The sequence below is a fragment of the Anas platyrhynchos genome, chromosome 2 (genome assembly GCF_047663525.1).
Source record: "Anas platyrhynchos isolate ZD024472 breed Pekin duck chromosome 2, IASCAAS_PekinDuck_T2T, whole genome shotgun sequence".
NCBI lineage: Eukaryota > Metazoa > Chordata > Aves > Anseriformes > Anatidae > Anas > Anas platyrhynchos.
Window position 1 is genome coordinate 123,360,906 of NC_092588.1, and position 19,042 is coordinate 123,379,947.

A 19,042-nucleotide genomic window follows, 5' to 3' on the forward strand; every position below is an offset into this window, starting at 1 on the left:
TCCCCATCTTTCTAAAAAAAATCTGTTTAGATCAATTAACATATCTAACTCTCACTCCAAATAGGACAAATTATTTTACTTCAATGCCTCTTAAGCAAGTTAACTTGGGAAACATTTCTTTTTGCAAGGAAAAGTTTATCTACCCCTTTTTATTACCTTTTGCCTACTTTCTTGATACTACTTATTCAGGCTTGCTGCCATCAATGTTTTCAGAGAAAACCAACTCTTGTCCTTGCAACAAGCCTCACATCATAAGGCCTGTTGATAATTTTCCAAGTAGAAGTAGCAGCAGTGTAACATCTGTACTCCCCAACCAAGGACAGGCCAATTATAGGCAGTTAGTATGTGCATACCTCATGAAAAGCTGGTCTTTTCCCCAAAGATTTCCAGTCAATGGCATTCAGTATGACTGATAGGACAGGCTTCATACAACTAGCCTATCCTGGCCACATAACTTCATGAGTTTGTTCATATATTTTGACTACGTGATGAGGGAGGAACAAAGACATTCCTCAGAAAGAAATCAGCACTGCATAAGGCACCAGAGCATATTACGTCCGCACTGTCCATGTTTCAGAGGCTCTCCAGAAAGAAAAATCACATGAACAGTTTTGGAAGTCTACAGCTTCTTTTGTCACTTAGTCAGAGAGCAGTGGGGATGACAGTGTTATGGCTACTTGATGGATACACATACAGCCATATGATGGTGAGGGACTGTGCTGATGCTGAGACAAGAGAGTAGCTGGGAGCAAGATGTCAAAAGCATTCAAAATACCAGAGGGACAACAGCTAGACAGGTTTCCACAGAAAAGCATCCTGGCATCATTACAAATCATAACGTGAACATGAATCACTGATGCTGTCTGTTCCAAAAACCACCAAAACCAGAATGCCACTCAAAGCACTGGGATTTGAAAACAAGAATGCAGCCAACAAGATACCTTGGAGTAATCCTCTCCTTGCAATTTTCACTCAGAAAGCCTCTAGCTGGAATCCTGAATGTAGTTTTGGGCCCATCTCAAGGAAGACTGGAACTAATAACCATAATGAGCAGGGATTCAGCAAACGTAAAAGATATGAAAAGAGATTAGCTTAAGGAAGAGAAGACAGAGAGGTGCTGTAGCGGACAGGTATGAGAGCAGCCTTTATGGAGAAATAAAATAATCTGCTCAGTGTATTCTTACTAGACGTGACAAGAAGTAAAGCTGCAAAAAGGATGATAGAGTCTAGATCTTAGGAAAGTGTTAAAAATAATTAAGCACTAAAAAAAGTAAGCAGAGGTGGTCATGAAATCTTCAACTGTGGAAGGCTCTAGGAAGAACATATGCAAACACCTCCTCTTGATGTTGGGATGACAACCTCTGGAGTCTCCTTGGGCCAAGATATAAGATACATCCTCTTTCTTATCTCTACCTGCTCTTGGGAGATCGAGATTATCAAGGAGCAAACTGAATAGGTTATATAAATCCCATATAAAACTGCAGCTATACAATGTCCATGCCCACCTCTGTGAGGCTCTCAGGACAGCAGGGAGAAGGCAGTGGACTGAATGGAGTGCTGTAGAGGAGAAGGCCAAGCCTTCAGGTGATGTCACCCCTAACCTAAATAGCATAAAACAGTTTAGATCTATCAAGCACAGTGAAGGGCCAAATTGTGCTGGATATCTTCAAACGAAACATTCTGCTGTAAAACTTACACAGCTGGGGAGGATACAGGACTGGAATGCTTCACTCTGAGGGAGAACACAAAAGGAATGACAGAAGTGAAGAACTCAAAAGAATGTTTTTATTAACTGCTGTTCAAAGCCACACAACTTCTCTGGTCTGATGGCTTGCTGTATCCTACAGAGAAGGTAGGGTTCATAATGATCCTTCCTTGGGAGGACAATGCATCACAAAGAAACGCAGGAGGCTCAGCAGCTCTCATTCTTTCTGTGGCACTTACTGAACACTGCTTTCCATTCCATCAAGGTTATTTCTATCATTTTTGAAGACAAAGAATTTAACAAGAATCGGGTTGGTTTGTTTGCTTGTGTGCAAAACTTTCAAAAGCTCTAAGGCATCTCGTATGAGGGTATTTTTAACTCGAGTTAGTTTCCTATCTATGACCTTGAGCAAGCTCCCTCAGTCCAGTATACAATAATCAATACAGCAGACAAAACACTTTAAACTCCAGAAGGTTATAAAAATTTCCCCAACACTGACATCTGCTACAGTCAGTAAAACAGAATACATTTCTGTGTACACTCAGCTCTAACAGCGAAAATCATAATTGAACAAGAATAGAAAAAAAAAGAAAAACCAAATATTTTGTGACCTAATAAAATAACGAGCTCCTGAACATGAGCTAAAATAAATTGAAATAAATCTTAATCAAGAAGGTTGATGCTAAACAGTCAGGGGAGACAGGGTCAGGTTCAAACAACTTCAATAGCAAAAGCAGGAGTCATCTATTTTGTTATGCAGTTTCCACTTACACATTAAGGGCATCGTTAAATGTAAAAAGGAAGATCAATGTTACCTTGAATGTTAGATGAAAAATTTAAATATAGTATTTAAACTATGCTCTCTTTTTCCAAGATTGATATGTTGAGTCATTTAAATGGGAGGCAAATATCCCCAACAGCAGCAGATAAATACAGCAATCCATATCAGTGCTATAAATGCTGCTTGCACTTCTGTAATCAGTGAGAAGCACTAAAACCTTCATGACACATGCCAAAACAGTCCACAGTACATCTGCACAAACACACTGTGTTATGTCACCTGCCCTAATGTATCCCCAAAAGCCACGCTTTTTAACCAGTCCTCTGTTAGTATTTGACGTAAAAATACGTCCCTCCTGCAAGGGGCCTAGAAAATGTAATTGCAAATTACCAAAGGAACATTTGTAACCAATCTGCTGCAGACTGATTAAAAACTCAAGTGTGGAAAGGGGGTGTGGAAGGAAAATCAGGAAATGGGACAACAAAACCGAGAGTGGGGTAGGAAGAGAGGGCCTTGAATAAGACCCTGTTTAGCATCTTGGGGTGTGATATGTACTGCTACATCATTACACCAGAAGAACATCTATCCTTGGGGAAAGTGGAAGGATGAAAGCAAAAATCCAAAGAGAAAGAAGAATATTCATTTTGTTAATCTCCTGCCATTGACTCCATGAATACTTCTGCTCTGTACTTGGGAACAGTTGATATCACTCTTAAGTCAGGCTACCTGCAAAGTCTGAACAGATATAAAGGAGCTTAGTTACTGCTAGCTATGTTTCCCAATTCTGAAAAAGGTGGAGGTCTTACTAGATCTGCCAAATACTAAGTAGGAGAGTATTTCCCAAATGACAAGCAATCATTTGATTTGAACTTTAAGATGCTTTCACCTCAACAAAGCTGAATAGTTTGATAACCATCAGATATAATGTTCAGAAAAAACACCTCTCTCTCACACACACATTACTTAGTTGAAATACATATTATTTTGTCATGATGGCATTACAATCAGATATGCAAGTATCTTGGAAACAAAGGATACATATATATTTACATTGCAAACCTTCTGAATTTCCATTTTGAGCCCTGGAAATTCAGGATTCCTAGTTTGAAATCAATACAAATTTCACTATGATTATACCTAAGTATGATCATAAGTGTGTAACTGGCTGATATGATAATTCTCTGTGTAGGTATATATATATATGTATATATGTGATACATATATATACATGTGTAGCAGGATAGAAAGTAAGATAAACAGATGAATACAGACACATAAATAAATTTTCTTTATTCATTCATTTGAAGAAATAAGAATTCACCAGCTGCTCAGTTTTCTGTGTCCTAATCTTGAATCTAGAAAAAGACATCAGACATCTCACAAAATATCAGTCAGAGCAGGCACAGTGAAACCCCCTTCTACATATTATTTTAACCAGACACAAGGAATACTGGCCTAAATTGGAACAGATATGTAAATCTATACAAGCACACAGAATTTTCTCCTACACCTAGGCTTATTGATAAACTTTATCTAAGTTGAGATATGGAACAAGTTTTCATTTATTTTGATTTGAAAACTACTTAAATTTGACATTGTGCAGAACTAAAAAGAACTAGATGAAAATATTAATATATATCAAAGATAAAAGGAAATAAATAAATAAAAAAGGAGAATAGCAAAATCATAAACCCATACATGCATCACACACTGTCAAGGAGAAATGAAGAGGAGGGTGAAACTTCCCAAGGAAATGTTCAATCAAAACAAGAGGGACAATTAGAAAGATCATCAGTCCATAAAGACAGCTAGATACAACTTTTGCTCATTAAGCAGTAGTTGCCATCTTGTTTTTCAAAAAGATGGCTTTACCTATTCTATTTCATAATGGTCAAAAACCACATCAACTGATTCATACTGTATTTCTCTGGCAAAGAGGAACATCAGACTAATTTGCGAGTTGTAACCTAGAACATTTGTAGATCAAACCTGAAGAAATTCAATTGGAATAGACAAACCTATTCTATAGGTTTTAGCTATGTTTCAATAAAAATTAATTATCACATCTGCAGAACACTTAGAAAACTTTCCTCTGCTCAGGAGTCAGTTGACTGTTTCAGTCAAGATGATGTGCCTTCACCTGAATGTTCCACAACACTACTACTGCTATGGGGGGAGACCTGATGTACTCTAGGAGAGAAGATGTGATGAATACAAGTGAATTTTGGGCAAGCAATAGTCTAGCCTCCTTTCTTTTTTTTAATCCAATACTGCAAAACACAGGCATTCTCTGGGACAAGACCTACTATGAAGATACCATAGAAAAATGCAGTTGGGTGAAATACCGCAATTTATACATAGTAGGAAAACCTACATGTGGTCATTCTGGAAAGACACTGGTTACAATACATTTAATGATTCTCTGGGTAATCCACCCCAGTTTAACCAAACACATTTCCTGGCCTTCAACTGTTTTCAGTCCCTTCCAGCACAGCCAGGCTTTCTACTTTAACAACAGATTTCAGCTGACAAACTTTCCCCCCTAATCAACGTCTATTCAAAACTGCTCTTAAGCTCCACTTGCAACCCACAGACTACTGCTGTGTCCTCCTTGTTAATTTTTGTTTCTGTCATAAAGATAGGATTATAAAAACACAATTAAAGCAGCAGCAATATTATAAGAATTTGAAGATATAGGCTCCATTAAGTCTTATATGTACAAACATTTTCATTAATGAAAATAGGTTTTGGAACAACTCTGCTCATTTTCATTTAATTGCTGGCTAATGGGGTCTCTTGGTGTGTCACTGTGTGTGTTCTGAGGTTTATTTCTAAGAAAAAGATAATATAATATTATGAATAATTCTAGATAAGCACTCAGGACTGACAGTAAGACACACCTTCTCATGATACTGTGGTCTTAAGCTGCCTGACTTTTTGCAGTAGAGTGATTTGAACAAGTGCCATGAAAATTCCCATTTACTCTCATTATTTACCACCAATTTTATGGCCAATTTCAATGCCTATTACAGCTCGCTAGTACTTTACTGAAGTATGGACATTGTTCTTAGAAATATGAGGGCAGAGGAAAAAAGAAAATATTCAGCTTGTAAAGATCATTAAGTGAGCAGAATAAGGGAATTCATGAAAGACTTATTGCAATAATTAAATACTTATTATCCAGTCAGATATGCTCTGCAAACATCTTACTAAGGCTTAAATTCAATAACCTTGCTCAAGCTTACCTGATTCTGGAACTGGTTATTTAAAAGCTTTTTTTCTTATGTACAATTATAAGATATTCTTGTACCTGAAAGTAGGACTTAGAAAAAGCAACTAGCACCTTTTAAAGAACTTATCAATATTGCTATTATTTAAATGATAGATAGATAAATAATTGCATTATTATCAGCTTGAATCCCATGCTTCAGAAGACTCTGAGGATAACTGTGTAAAGAACAATTTTCAGTGGTTCAATTCTGGAGATGTGTAATGATCCTGTATGTTCTCTACTAGCACAGTACAAGGTGGCAATATAATTATAAACCTGTTAGTGACCATTTCAACAGTAATGCTCTATGAAATGACACTAACTAAATACCTGTTTTGATGAATCTGGGTAATGGATATCCAAAGGGTCAAAACAGTTCTGACCCTCTGGATGGTTAGAGTGAAAGCTTCTCAGCTGCACAGTCTAAAAACGTCATCAGTATTTTGTTTCTTTGAATCATATAAGCAAAGAAAAATGCATTTTATTTTTATTTTTATTTTCTCATGGAAAGATTCCCCTTTTGTAACCATATTTTCTTTTAACCAAGGAACCATAATTTTGATGCTTTAAAGGCAGAGAAAATCACTTCTGCTTCTGCCACAACCTATTTGGAATTCAGAACAAGGAGGAAGGCAATTAACTGGCATTTTTCTACATAATAATATAAGTTAAGGCTCTGAGGCTTTGCCTACACTAGGGAAATTCAGACAAGTTTCTCACTGTTGCTGACACTGGCTTGGCCAAAGCACTGCTAGGAACATGGAAGGTCTAAAGCACACAAACTCACTTGCCTCAAAAACTGCTGTCAACAACTAAGACACTACTACTAAACTATTTCTTAAAACTATTTTTAAAATGATACTTCAGAATAAAAACAGGAAGTCGAACACTTGAATTATTTTCTGTGAATGCCATTTTGGTTGATCATTTCTGTAGACAAAGTCCTACACGATGCATTATAATACGGCTTCCTCATAAAATGAATCTGATTCATTGGCACCTATCATCACACTTGCATCTGCAAGCACAATATTTAAGAGCTACTTTCCACCTGAATGGTGCTTTTAAACTAAACTTTTTTTCTATTTAAAAAATAAATCATTAAAACATTGCTGGAAGGAATATGGCTACAAATGAGGATATTGGCAGAAATCCAATGTTATTGGGAAGGTAGATATTCACACTACTCATGCTGCCAGTGGTGATTAATTAAAAGCCGTTAGATACCCGAAGCCTTAACAGTTCATTCAATATGATTCCCATTGCAGGAATGACCTGCTTTTGCTGACAAGATATTTATGCAGACAGAAAAGAAAAAGAAAGTCGTGATAGCAGAACTCAAAGACACACAGATATAAATGTTCATGTTTTATTTACAGTCCCACTTTTTATTCCATGTGGTTGTGTATCAGGAAGAGGTGATTTCTGTCTCCACAGTATAGTTAATCAGGAAACCCACACAAATCAGGTGGTAGAACTGCAGAGATCTGAGCCTAAAACCTTTGTGACTATGGAGCAACGGAGAGGTAACGGAGTAGCAAATGAATGCAGACAATGTGGAAGACAGCAGTAGAAAAAATAGAGGAATGATGAAAGTGCCAAGTGATGAAAGCAAAAACAACCAACCCTTCACAAGTTTATCTCTTGGTGCTACAGATTTTTTTTTCAGAAAAATGCTTGAATTTCCTTGAGAACATGCAGAATTCAGCAATTATGAATGAAAGACATCTTCCCATGAGCATGAAGGATTTAAAATAATTTGCAATTTTTACCACATTTGCCTGAAGTAATTTGAATCCTAAATTACACAAGAGAACACCCTCAAAAAAGTCCAGCTCTTATATTCACACATGGAGAGAGAAATCTTTTCACTGTCATTCACACATCCTGCTGACACCTGCTCTGCAGATGTCCTGCTCTGCAGATGTTGGATCAGCATTATGTTGCATACTAAATATCTACCATGTTGCCAATTATTATATTTTCCCACTGATGACAATAAATTAAATTTTCAGATTTTCCTATGTAACTGACCAAAACCAACATTAATAAGACACAGCCTTTAGTGAAGCAAGCCTATACATTCTTTAAAATACACTAATGTCAAACTAAAATGAAGAAAAACTACCCACCCTACAATCTATATATTAAGGAGAAGCTGACAGTTGCTATGAGAATACAGTGCTGAATTTTCCCTCTAAAATAATCTGTGATGCTCTGTAACACCGATATGTAGCTTTACTTTATATAAAGCCAATAATAAGAACCACATGGAACAATCTAAACATCATGATGCCACCCCAGCATATAAATAAATATATAAATAAATACGGAAAAATGAAGTAAATCATCAGTGCTCTAATATGATTTTTTGAGGAGCTTTGGGGCTAGAGAATCTGTTTCTATCAGTCAGGTATAAGAACTCATACAGTTGATCTACACAAATATTCAAAATGCAAATAAATAGAAATCAATCAAAGATCACATTTGTGGGAATTCATACTGGTTTAGAATGAAGCTTCTTATTTTCAGTTGTTTAACTAAATTAAAACAAACAAATAAACAATCAAAACAAATCAAAATAGGACTGTCTTCAGTCTACAAAGTAAGCCACTAAAATGGCTCATTAGTCACAAACAAACCCAAATTATATGAATCAGACATCTTTTTTACTTTTTTGTTATGCACTCCTTTGACAATTATTTATTCATTTGGCTAATACGATATGATCTAAGCTTTTCTTTTGCAGAATTTTAGAAGTGTCCTGAACAGGAACTAAATAATGTATGGTCTCTAAACATCAGGAAAAGGAAGCAAAGGATGACTTCAACTGTATATAACATTATTATTTTTTTTTTTTTTTGTCTAAGGAAACTTAGATTTCAAACTAAATTTCAATACAGTATGATGGTGAGAACAACTGCACATCTATTCCATTTATTTTTGTAGATACTCCCATTTCTAGAACAAAAATATAATTGCTGTTCTACATCAAAATCATATTCTACCTTGATCCAAATTTTCATTCATGTAGGCAAGCTAAAAATGTTTTAATTAGAGTTAGCATAACAAATTTTGTATTAAATTCATTCAGACTAAGTCATTTGTATTCACATGAAGATGAATTGAAGTGGTAGGCAAGGTTCCTCAGCAGTCAATGCTTATCAATCAGATTATCTGAAGACAAATTCTTCTTCAAAGTACTTCCAGTATGAAAAAAGATAAATAAGATAATGGATAAACTATTATCTCATACAAAGTGATAAACTCCTTTATGGCTGCATTGGACATAAATAAAGAATTCACCTTAATTATTTTCAGCTGTGCCACTAATAGTTTAATGCCTGTTATGTGATACTTACTTAGCAAAAACTTTAACACTCTCTCCTTTTGAAAATACCATGGCCATAGAAACCTACCTACCATTTGCTTTGCACGAGAATGTTGGAGAGGAAGGTCTTGTTAAAACCCTGCAGCACACATGTCCCACAGGGGTACAGTATGCTCCTTCTTTCCTATCTTTGTATTTGACAGGAAGAAAGAAGGACATGAGGGCTCCTCACCCATTCATGTGTTTTGCTTTCCCTTCTGACCATCCTGCACATGTGTCTTGGGAACATCAAGAACTGACAGAGCTTGAAGACTTTTAGTCTGAGACCAAGATCCTGTTCATCCTACTCTGAAACAACTAGTAGATGGCACTTAAGAAAATAATGCAATGGCCTTTTAGTGAAGATACGTGGTGGACTCGGAAAACTGGATTCAGTTTTTGGCTTTTCAATGTCTCTGCTTCATGACCCTGGGCAACTCACTTAATCTATCCTTGCCTTGGTACAAAACCTCTTGCTCCACACAAAACTGTTCTCATTCTGCATCTGTTGATATTTGACAGACATTTTTCTAGGGCTCTACTTCAGTGGATACACAGTATGGGAAGCAGGTCAGAGCAAAGGATTATGTTTGAGAAAAGAGCTATATATCATACCCATGATCATCAGTTTCTATCTCCTTTCACATAATCTTTTATACCTCGTGTAATCACTTCATGTGTTCAGTATTTCTATTACTAGCATTACATTTCTATCTGCACAAAATTTGCCCCTGACATTATAGAAGATAAGGCTATCATAGTTTTATTGATTGAGCAGAGAAGCCTACATATGTTTTCAATTACTATTACGCAGGGCAGTTTGAGGAGCTGACATATTTAACTAAGTAGAGATGGAGAAATACAATAAAAGAAAACAGGGAGACAAGATGATCCAGCAAAATGTTTGTTCCTATGTATTTTTTAATATTCTTCAATCTTTAAAGCTTCTGTGACAGAACCAAATTCTCCAGCTATCTATTTTAACTTGAACTTAATTTTTGGCAAAATGTATTCTACAAACTGGAACTACATGAATCATGTTGAAACACATCGTGCATACTTTAATATGCAGATGCAGGAGGGAAATACACCTTCTGCTGCTCCATTTTGACAAAGAAACACAAAACTTGAGGTAGTATACAGAAGACCACAGTAAGCAATGATTAATGAGTTTTTCACTAATGAAGGTGCTCCTAGTGGTAGAATCAGGCCTCCATGCCTAATTAGCAAATATTAAACTGCTTCAATTAATAAACTTTAAGGAAAATGATTATTTAGAATAATGGCTTAGAAAAAGTTCAAGAGAATACTACACCCAGACTGTACAAAAGATTTTCAGTAATAATATTCTGCTGACAATTCATCAGATTTAACAAGGTGCAGTGAAAGAGGAACTGACCTCCCGAGGACAGATGATTCTCTTGGGACGTGGTGCTTCTTGTTGTAACTGATACACTGTCAAAGACAAAAATGTACAGATAATTAGAAGACTGCAACATACACAAACTTTTATTCAGATGAGTCTTTTAGCCAGAGGCTGCAGAGAAAAATGCAAATGCAAAGGAAAAGACAGCAAACTGAGGTATTTAGGCTTATGTAAGTCATTTACATGAAAATTGGTTGCTGACCTGCAAACTAGTAAAACTGATTATTGTTTTAACTCTTAGAATCCTTATCTCTTTTTATGCTTTTATGCTGACTCTATACTTGGGAAAACTAGCTTGAAGAATTTGTTAGGTGTTTCTCAGGATTAAATCTCACTTTTGCATATACTGTGGTTGAAGAACAGAATGCTTGAATGCTTACTAGTAATGCACTTTTTTTTTTTTTTTGGATAGGCTAAGAAAAAGTTCAGCCCATTTGAAAAACCTCACCACAATCTCATAATTTATTTCTTTTTAAAATTTGCTGGCAACTATTTATGAGCAAGCAAACATTCCTTTCAGAGCAATTACACCACATTCAAATGGCCCTGGATCAATTCTGTGAATCTTCTGAGGGCTTCAGGAGAGAGAGCTGAGGCCAGGGGTAGCCGCTGAACCCTGGCCCCCAGCTTCTTCACTTCTAGTATTTAATGAGATCCTTTCCTTCCTTTCCACTCAAAAGTCATGAGAGGGAGCTGACATACAGTGACAGTAATCAATTCCAGTGCAGACAGACTGTCTCTCCATAACTCCAGTAAAAATCCCAAAGGTTTGGATTGCCTCCCTTGAGGAAGGCCTTCTGTATGCTGTATTTGGAAAGATCATGTTGTGTCTATGACTGTTTTTTTTTTTTGTTGTTGTTGTTGTCGTCGTTGTTTTTTTAAAAGACCAAGTTTCTAGGACAAGCTCAGAATTATGCTTGTGAAGCTCAGTCTTGAAAGTTGGTAGATTATGGGAGGAAAATAAATGTTAGTTGGTTTGATAAATGCTGGAGCCCTGTTCCAGAAAGGGAATGGAAATGCTAGATATTACTCTTCAGCACCTTCTCTTCCCTTCAGAACCTTCTCTTCAAATGGGGCTAGGAGAAGCTGCAATGAAAGCTGAGAAGCAAGGAAGTCCTCAGCTTGCACCCAAGTCTCTCTTGGGAATGCAAAAGCTTTGGGGACCAGGCTAATATCAAGGTCAAAAAACCCATATCCTCTCCCTTTCCCAAGCCAATCTTTATGCCTGGTTCATAAGAGGGACATATCAAGAGAATTCATGATAACTCATGTCTTCTGTCAGTTTTAACGCATATGGATGTGTTCCAGCTCAGAATCTGTACTAAGAATTTGGATTTAACCTGCTTCACTCAGCACTGCCAGACCTACCACTATTTTTGCTCAAGATTTACGATAACTAGTGGTCTTACCTCTTTCAATTGTGTCATGGAGTAGGATTTCAAAGCCTTCCTTCCACACTTTTCTGACTGTATGAAATGTGTGTCCAAAAGAGTTGTCAAGCAAAGCATGAAAACGTTGCTTCAAAAATCAGAGACTGTTTCTTAAAACTCTATCTGTTCTGCAGCCCAGTATCAGGATTTTAAAAGACCATTTCTGAATGCTTCAAATTTAGCATAATGTCTAATTCAGCAAGGTACTGATACTTAATGCTAAACATATTAAAGAAGAAAAGTTATTTTTTTCTTCCCTCATGCATTTCCAGTAAAGAAAAGGAACTCTATGGATTGAAAATACTGTAAGAATTTGATTGCTTCCTCACCATCTAAAGTGAAAGATCTATTTCCCCCATTTATTCATTTGAATTTTAATTGAGAATTATACTTCATAAAAATCCCATTTTTCAATAATCAAAACTGTTAACTGACATAGCAAATTAAGCTAATGAAGCTGTTTCTAAAATAACCTCGATAGCTGCGGTGTAAAAGAAATTAGTCTGAAAAACACATATGATGCCTACATCTTGTGATATGTTGCATTTAAAAGAAATGAAAAAAGTAAAGAGCTCTTTGAAATGACCAAAAGGATCAGTGAGGCCGATATCACTGCAGAAGCAAGGGTGGGGAGAAGAGTCAGCATTTCACAAAACAAAGGAGGAAATGACTAACAAGAGAGGGCATTTATATGAAAGACTTGAAAGCAAATACAGAAAACTGTATGTTGATAGGATGCAGTGGGATGAATCAGTGCAGGGATTCATGATGAGTACTAGAAGGACAAATCATCTTAATAACTGTGTTTTGAATAGACTGTAGAAGGTTGCTGTCATTCTCAGAGAGGCACGAGTAATTAATCTGCACAATAATCTGAAGCAAGAAAGACATTTGATTTAGAAATACATCATAGAAAAATAAAATAAGATTATTACTATACAAATAAATAATAATAATAATAATAATAATCTACATGCTGCCTTAAATGTGCAGGATGATAAAATGGCCTCAGGTAACAAGCATGTCTGAGCTTGTGAATGGTGGTAATCACAGAAAACATCATGAATGGGAAATGCTTTCCTGGAAAAGACAAGACATTCAGATTTGGCCATATTAGCTTTGAATGGAAAGACATCAAACTGACAGCCCAGTGGAATTGCTAGAGAGAGATGCAGAACCATTAGATTGAGGGAGAGAAGTCAGATTGGGAACAGAAAGAAAGGACTGAGAACCACCACTGACATGATGGTGAGGGAAGGCAAACAGTACAGTGAGAGAGAAACAGCAGGGACAGACAGGCAGACAAGAATACCTGGAAAAGCCACCCAGCAGGGAGGTAAAAGAGCAGTGAAAACCCACATAAGTGAAGAACTAGGAAAAGACAGTATCTCACAGACTGAAGTATTATAAAGGAAAGCAACTGTGATGCTACCGAAAGCTGTGTTCTTCTCTAGAAGGGCTCTCTCCTGTTTCTGCTTCGAATGATTGCTATACGAAAGTCTGCAGATGAATGCAATGCAGATGAATACTTGTACGAATACAAGTGAAATATTATGGCTAAGGTGACTTGATAAAAATGTGCCCTACAGCTAAGTTCCAATGAGCATAGACACCTCATTAAGTGACCTCATTTTCAGAAGTGCTGAACATCCTGGAGCTCTGCCTGATTTCATTATATGTGCTGGGCGCTCACCACTTGGGCTGACGCTGCTGAGACCTCAGCTGAGTCCAGCGGATGGTCAGAAGTTCAGAAAGCAGTTGACCCTTACTTACTCACTTGCTCCAATGACAACAAGCCTTAACTTTCTGCCTCATTTTCCCCTCATCAATGCTGGAAGTCTTAAAACAGAATCCAATTTATAAGGATATGGTTGACTTAAATAATACAAAAACATACTTATTTAATACAGCGGTAAGCAGCAATTGACATCTGATCCAGTCTATCTCAGCATGTAGAACTGAGAGGCAGGTTAGAGACAAACTCACTTTGGTTATAAAAAAAGATTACACTTGAATGAAATGATGCACTATTATTTTAGCCCTGAGAAAATTAACCTCATAAAAAATCAACTGCATGCAAAAAGAAAATGTATTATTACTGCTTAGAGAACAGCACCAGACCAGGATTAGCTTTTCAATCCAGCATCAGAAGCAAATGCACAGTAATAATACAGACAGAATTTTGGACCGAAATGTAGCAGTGCAATGGAAAAAACAAGCATCTTTTAAATGGCCCTTAAACAATCTTTATCAGTTTAATAATTCTAATATCTTGCCAATGTTCATAGCATCATAATCACTGAGGAGCATATAAAGGTAACAAAACTTTAATTGATTATAGAATTTATAGAGGAATATTTCTTTGAGATGTAAAGTAACTAGTTGGAATCTCTCTCTTTTGTTCCAGCTACAGGATGAGACTTGTGTACCAGAATGAATAAGACAAATTATACAATATATTTTAGAAAGAACTGTCTAATTATGAAATCTGCTCTGTGTAGGTAACAAAGGGGTGACATGTGAAAGTCAACACTTACTCCTCTTCTGCCAGGGAAGAAGGACTATCATCACTGTCTTCGTACTGTTTTTTTCAATCTTCAGTGTGCCAGGAACTCGAGCTTTCTATTTTAACTCATGTGTGACTACTGCTCAATGATGCTCCAGTGGAGAGGAAAAAAATCCTATCATTGCTTACATAAAGCAGCAAAGAAATACACTGCCTTCTGCCTGAGAGTGTTTCATAGAGTTCCTTAGTTTTACATCTTTGTCCTCATCTTAGCCAGGCATTTATCCATGTGCCCAGCTTGAACAATATGAACTGTCCTATTTCTGCAGAATTACTCACGTGCTTAATTAGGAACCTAAGTGCATGGCTGAAATAAGGCTTTCATTTCTAACAAAAGTGAGTGTCACATATCGTGCTTATTATTTGAAGAAGGAATAAAACAGGGGAACTTTACAAGGAGCTGACCCATGGCATCAACAGATACTCTGCACCTTACCACACTGCTTCATTCCTGAATATGGATCTGTGAAACCTATGTACCTTCTAACAGGTCTTCGTAAGCAAGTTTGACATTAAACTTGCTTCGTAAGCAAGTTCTTTGACATTAGAACTACCCATCTTTTTCAAATCCAGCTGAAATAACCCTGTGAATTATGCCAAGTATAACGTGGATTCTGAAAGCTGTTCCACTTTGACCAGCTCATGTTCCACATTTGCCCATGGATATGCGGGATACTGTTTAATTGAATACTTCACCTGCATAAACAGGAAAATCTGCCTCTGTTGAAAAGCTGGAAGTATTGAAGCATCGATTACTATGTCAATAAAATATCACAAAGAGCACCTAAATTTATGCATCAGTTTTAAAAGAAGTCAAAACTGCATGCAAAATATCTTAAAAGTTAGCAAATGTTAAAAAAAAAAAAAAGTTACTAGCTAAAATACATTTAAAACAGTTGTTAAATAGGCAGTAAACATAAATTGCTAATAGTAAAATACACAAACTAATTTAAAACTGTGATGAGATACAGGAGTAGATTACATCATAGATGAATGCTAGCATTACACATAATTTCTATAATTAATTTACCAGATTGAGATATTTTAGCAGGCTAAAGAAGCATATTTTACCAAACATTGCAATGAAAAACATATGTCTGTGGCTAAGCAGTCTCATCTGTAGCCTTAAACTGCTATCTGCATTTGGAGCTGTGTAACTTTTTCCAAGGTCATTCATGCATGGGATTGAGACGTTGATGCTATGATGTTGTCACTACCACAGTATTGGCATCCTACGTATATGTGAATAGAAAATTATATATTCATATTCTATCAGTTTATTTATTTATTTATTTAAGTTTCCCGGGACTATGTGTGCTCTCGGGCAAAATTAACCACACTTTTTCACTGCATGCACTGACCTGCCTGTTACACTAGTGAGGTGACTAAGAGAAAGTAAGTAAAGGCATGTGCATGTTCTTTTTTTTTTTTTTTTTTTTTTTTTTTTTTTTTTTTTTAATGAAAACTTCCTAAAGGAAATATCTGTTATTTCAAATCCTAGTCTCATCAGAGTCAACAGGATATTTTCCACTAATTTTGATTTAAGGCTGGTTTCTCTTCTAAAAGTACACACTCAAGTGTCTACTTTTCTCCAAGTGCTCTACAAAGTACACTGGAATTGTCCAACTAAAATCAACGCATTCCTGTTTACTATATATTTAAAATACTGCATCAACAAAAATAAGTCTCTAGAAAACAGTGGTCTAACAAGTAATCAATAATTAGTTTTGTACTCAAATTTTGGATGAAAGAATCCTAGTCCATTCTGAGGCAGATTGCCATTCTCACATAGATGTCTTTGAAGCCAGCATGGTAGTTTAATATACATTTAAGTGAAGCCAACAAGTTTACTCAAGTCTTTAAAGTTATACATGTACACACATGTAATTACTGTGATCCTTGTCTTTTTGTACTTCCATTTTTGTAATGGTACTGTACTGAATTTGAAGTTGCCAAAATAAAAGGGTTAACTTTTGCTTGGGATAGTTCTGTATCCAAAAACAGTGGGAAAAATATTCAAAGCTACAGTTTCATTAAAGCTTCAGTAAGTGTTTAAAATACAAAGATCAAGGGTTTAAAAGGCAGTATTTTGTCTTAGATCTGTGCTATTTTGTTAGAAAATACATCTGAAACAACACCAAAAAAAAAACCACAAACATAAAATATGCACTTCTGCTCTGCGCTCCAAATCACTTTTCTAGAGGCAGAGAGGAAGGTTCTAAGAACTGACAATGGTGTCTTCAACTTCTAAACTACCACTTCAAAAATCAGTTTATATTGCTAAGGATCAAAAATATTGTTATTATAAAGTGAGCTGGTAACCCATATAAGAAGACAAGTATACTCAAGTCTGACCTTTAATAAACACATGAAACATTAACCCTCTACCTTTGGAGCCCTTCTTGAATATCTCAGTGTAGGAGTGATGAAACCCAGGATTTCCACATTAGTGAGGCAACCCAGAAAAGCTGTGACTCTTAACACCGCTGAGTCTTGTTCTGTAGAGTCCCAGAACAGTTCAAGTTTCACTATTGTCCAATTTAGTAATTTCTACAGGCACCTAACCTAGTACATTTATGTCATTTATTTATTTATTTTTATTTTTAACAAAGAAAGATAAAAGAAGTAACTGTGACACCATGGCAAATTACTAAGATTACTCCTATTTCTAGTATACTCACAATATGATTTCCATATTGGAGGCTGGTATTCTTCAGCATCTGAAACAGAAGTAAAAAGGGAGAAAGACATCAGTCAATTGGCCACTGGGTGAACCTGTCAGCATGCATTTTTCTGTTGAGAGCCCTCAGCTTGTCAGCAAAATTCACATTTCTTTCCCAAGAGAGATACTAGCTCAATTTACAGTACAGTTTTCTGTGTGAGAGAAGAATATAAATTTCAGCCACTTGTAGATCCAATGTGTTTTTTCCAAATCATTCAAATACATCAGGAATTAATTTCTTACCAATTTGCATAGTTTCCTGACTCACCAGTATTCTAAAATAATTAACTAGACTGGTAACTACGTTCTTTATTTACTTTATTTGCCATGATAAAGAGACAAATTGCTACTGGTTTTCAATCAGGTTTCTAACCCCACTATTAAGAATTTAGAATCAGTATCAATGACCAATATAGGCCTTAGCTAAAAAGATGCACAGCTCAGATTGGACTCCAATGCACTGGTCTGACAGTTCCAACAATGAGATTCAATTACACTTCTTGAACTGTCTATAATATGTAATTTGCATATTTTTCAGAAACTGCATCAGCAAAAATAATAATAAAAAGTTAGAAAGAGACTGCAAAAACTGAAAACAGATGGTTACTGCCCTTCTCAATCAACAGGGCATAAAAAGAGTTGGTTATCTTCTCTTAGTGGAAGTGTTATACAACAATACTGGGTAAATGTTTGGCAGAGGGAACAGAGGTTCTGTCTAAAAGTGTAAGCTTGTAGAGCCTGAGCTAAAATAAAACCATGTTGAAAGCTCAGGGTGCAGAAGGCTCTCTAGGCTGGAAAGGAGACTGGCACCACTTGAGGGCCATGCTGAGTACATGAGCCCACAAACCTCACTCCACAGGGAGCTTTCCAGCTCTCGGTAAAAAAGGCTGTTGTTACTCATCCACAAATCCCAGCAGAGGCCAAGCTTGAAGTGCAGGAGTTAACTAAGCTGCCATACATCAACCACAAAGGGTTGGGGTACCAAGAATTAGTTTGGCTCTGAACTGTCATGTTGCCAAACACTTTGAAGAGGCATTTATAGAGGGTATATCATTAATCTCCTAATACTGTGCAAGTTAATTAAGGTGTTTGGTATTTACCAAACTTCTACTTAAGTTATGCTAATGCAATTCAATTATAGTTGCATGGCTCACGCTCTCTGTCTATTTATATACACACAACCACTTTAAATATATCCATGCAAAAGTTTGTTTACTAGGAACGTTAATCATTAAACTACCATCTGCCACTTTTAACTCCATTGTTTTTAAAAAAGGATAAAACCTAGCAATTATCACAGTTACTGCCTGGAATAATATGCTGCAACAATTTGCAGATATATTGATTGGGAAACCCATTCAATTTCAGTTTCAGCTGGATCCACTTCACAACTTTGGCAAAATTTAAAACGCTTCCAGACTGACAGAGTCATACAGTACTGTGGCAATCCAAGAGTAATTAGCTTGCAAGTTCATTATACAGAAGGATTATTTTAAATTATATGAAGCTATTCATGAGACCAGTGAAATTTATTCATGCAAGAGCAGGCTAATTTTTTCTCCTCTTACACTATAATGGTAATATATTACTCATTTTTTTTTCTATACATCTGTTGCTCTCTATATAGTTTACCATAAAACCATAATATTGTGTATTATATTCCTTAATATTGTGTATTATATTCCTCTGCCATACTTCTGTACTACTGCAAAGGGATTTCTGAATTTGCTTGTTAATAGCTTTCTTCCAGTAGGAGAAACATTGAAATAAT

At 36.1% G+C, this 19,042-nt stretch overlaps 1 protein-coding gene across 1 annotated transcript in view; it reads right to left on the bottom strand.

Annotated features, from left to right (window-relative positions):
• The window catches only part of CHN2 (chimerin 2), a 164,139-nt gene that overhangs the window by 80,102 nt on the left and 64,995 nt on the right, over nucleotides 1–19,042 (bottom strand). Inside the window, exons 2-3 of the mRNA XM_038173738.2 lie at nucleotides 17,231–17,269; nucleotides 10,527–10,582 (exon numbers count right to left, since the gene is read on the bottom strand). Coding sequence (XP_038029666.1) covers nucleotides 10,527–10,582; nucleotides 17,231–17,269 — 95 coding nt within the window. The remainder of the gene's footprint in view (nucleotides 1–10,526; nucleotides 10,583–17,230; nucleotides 17,270–19,042) is intronic.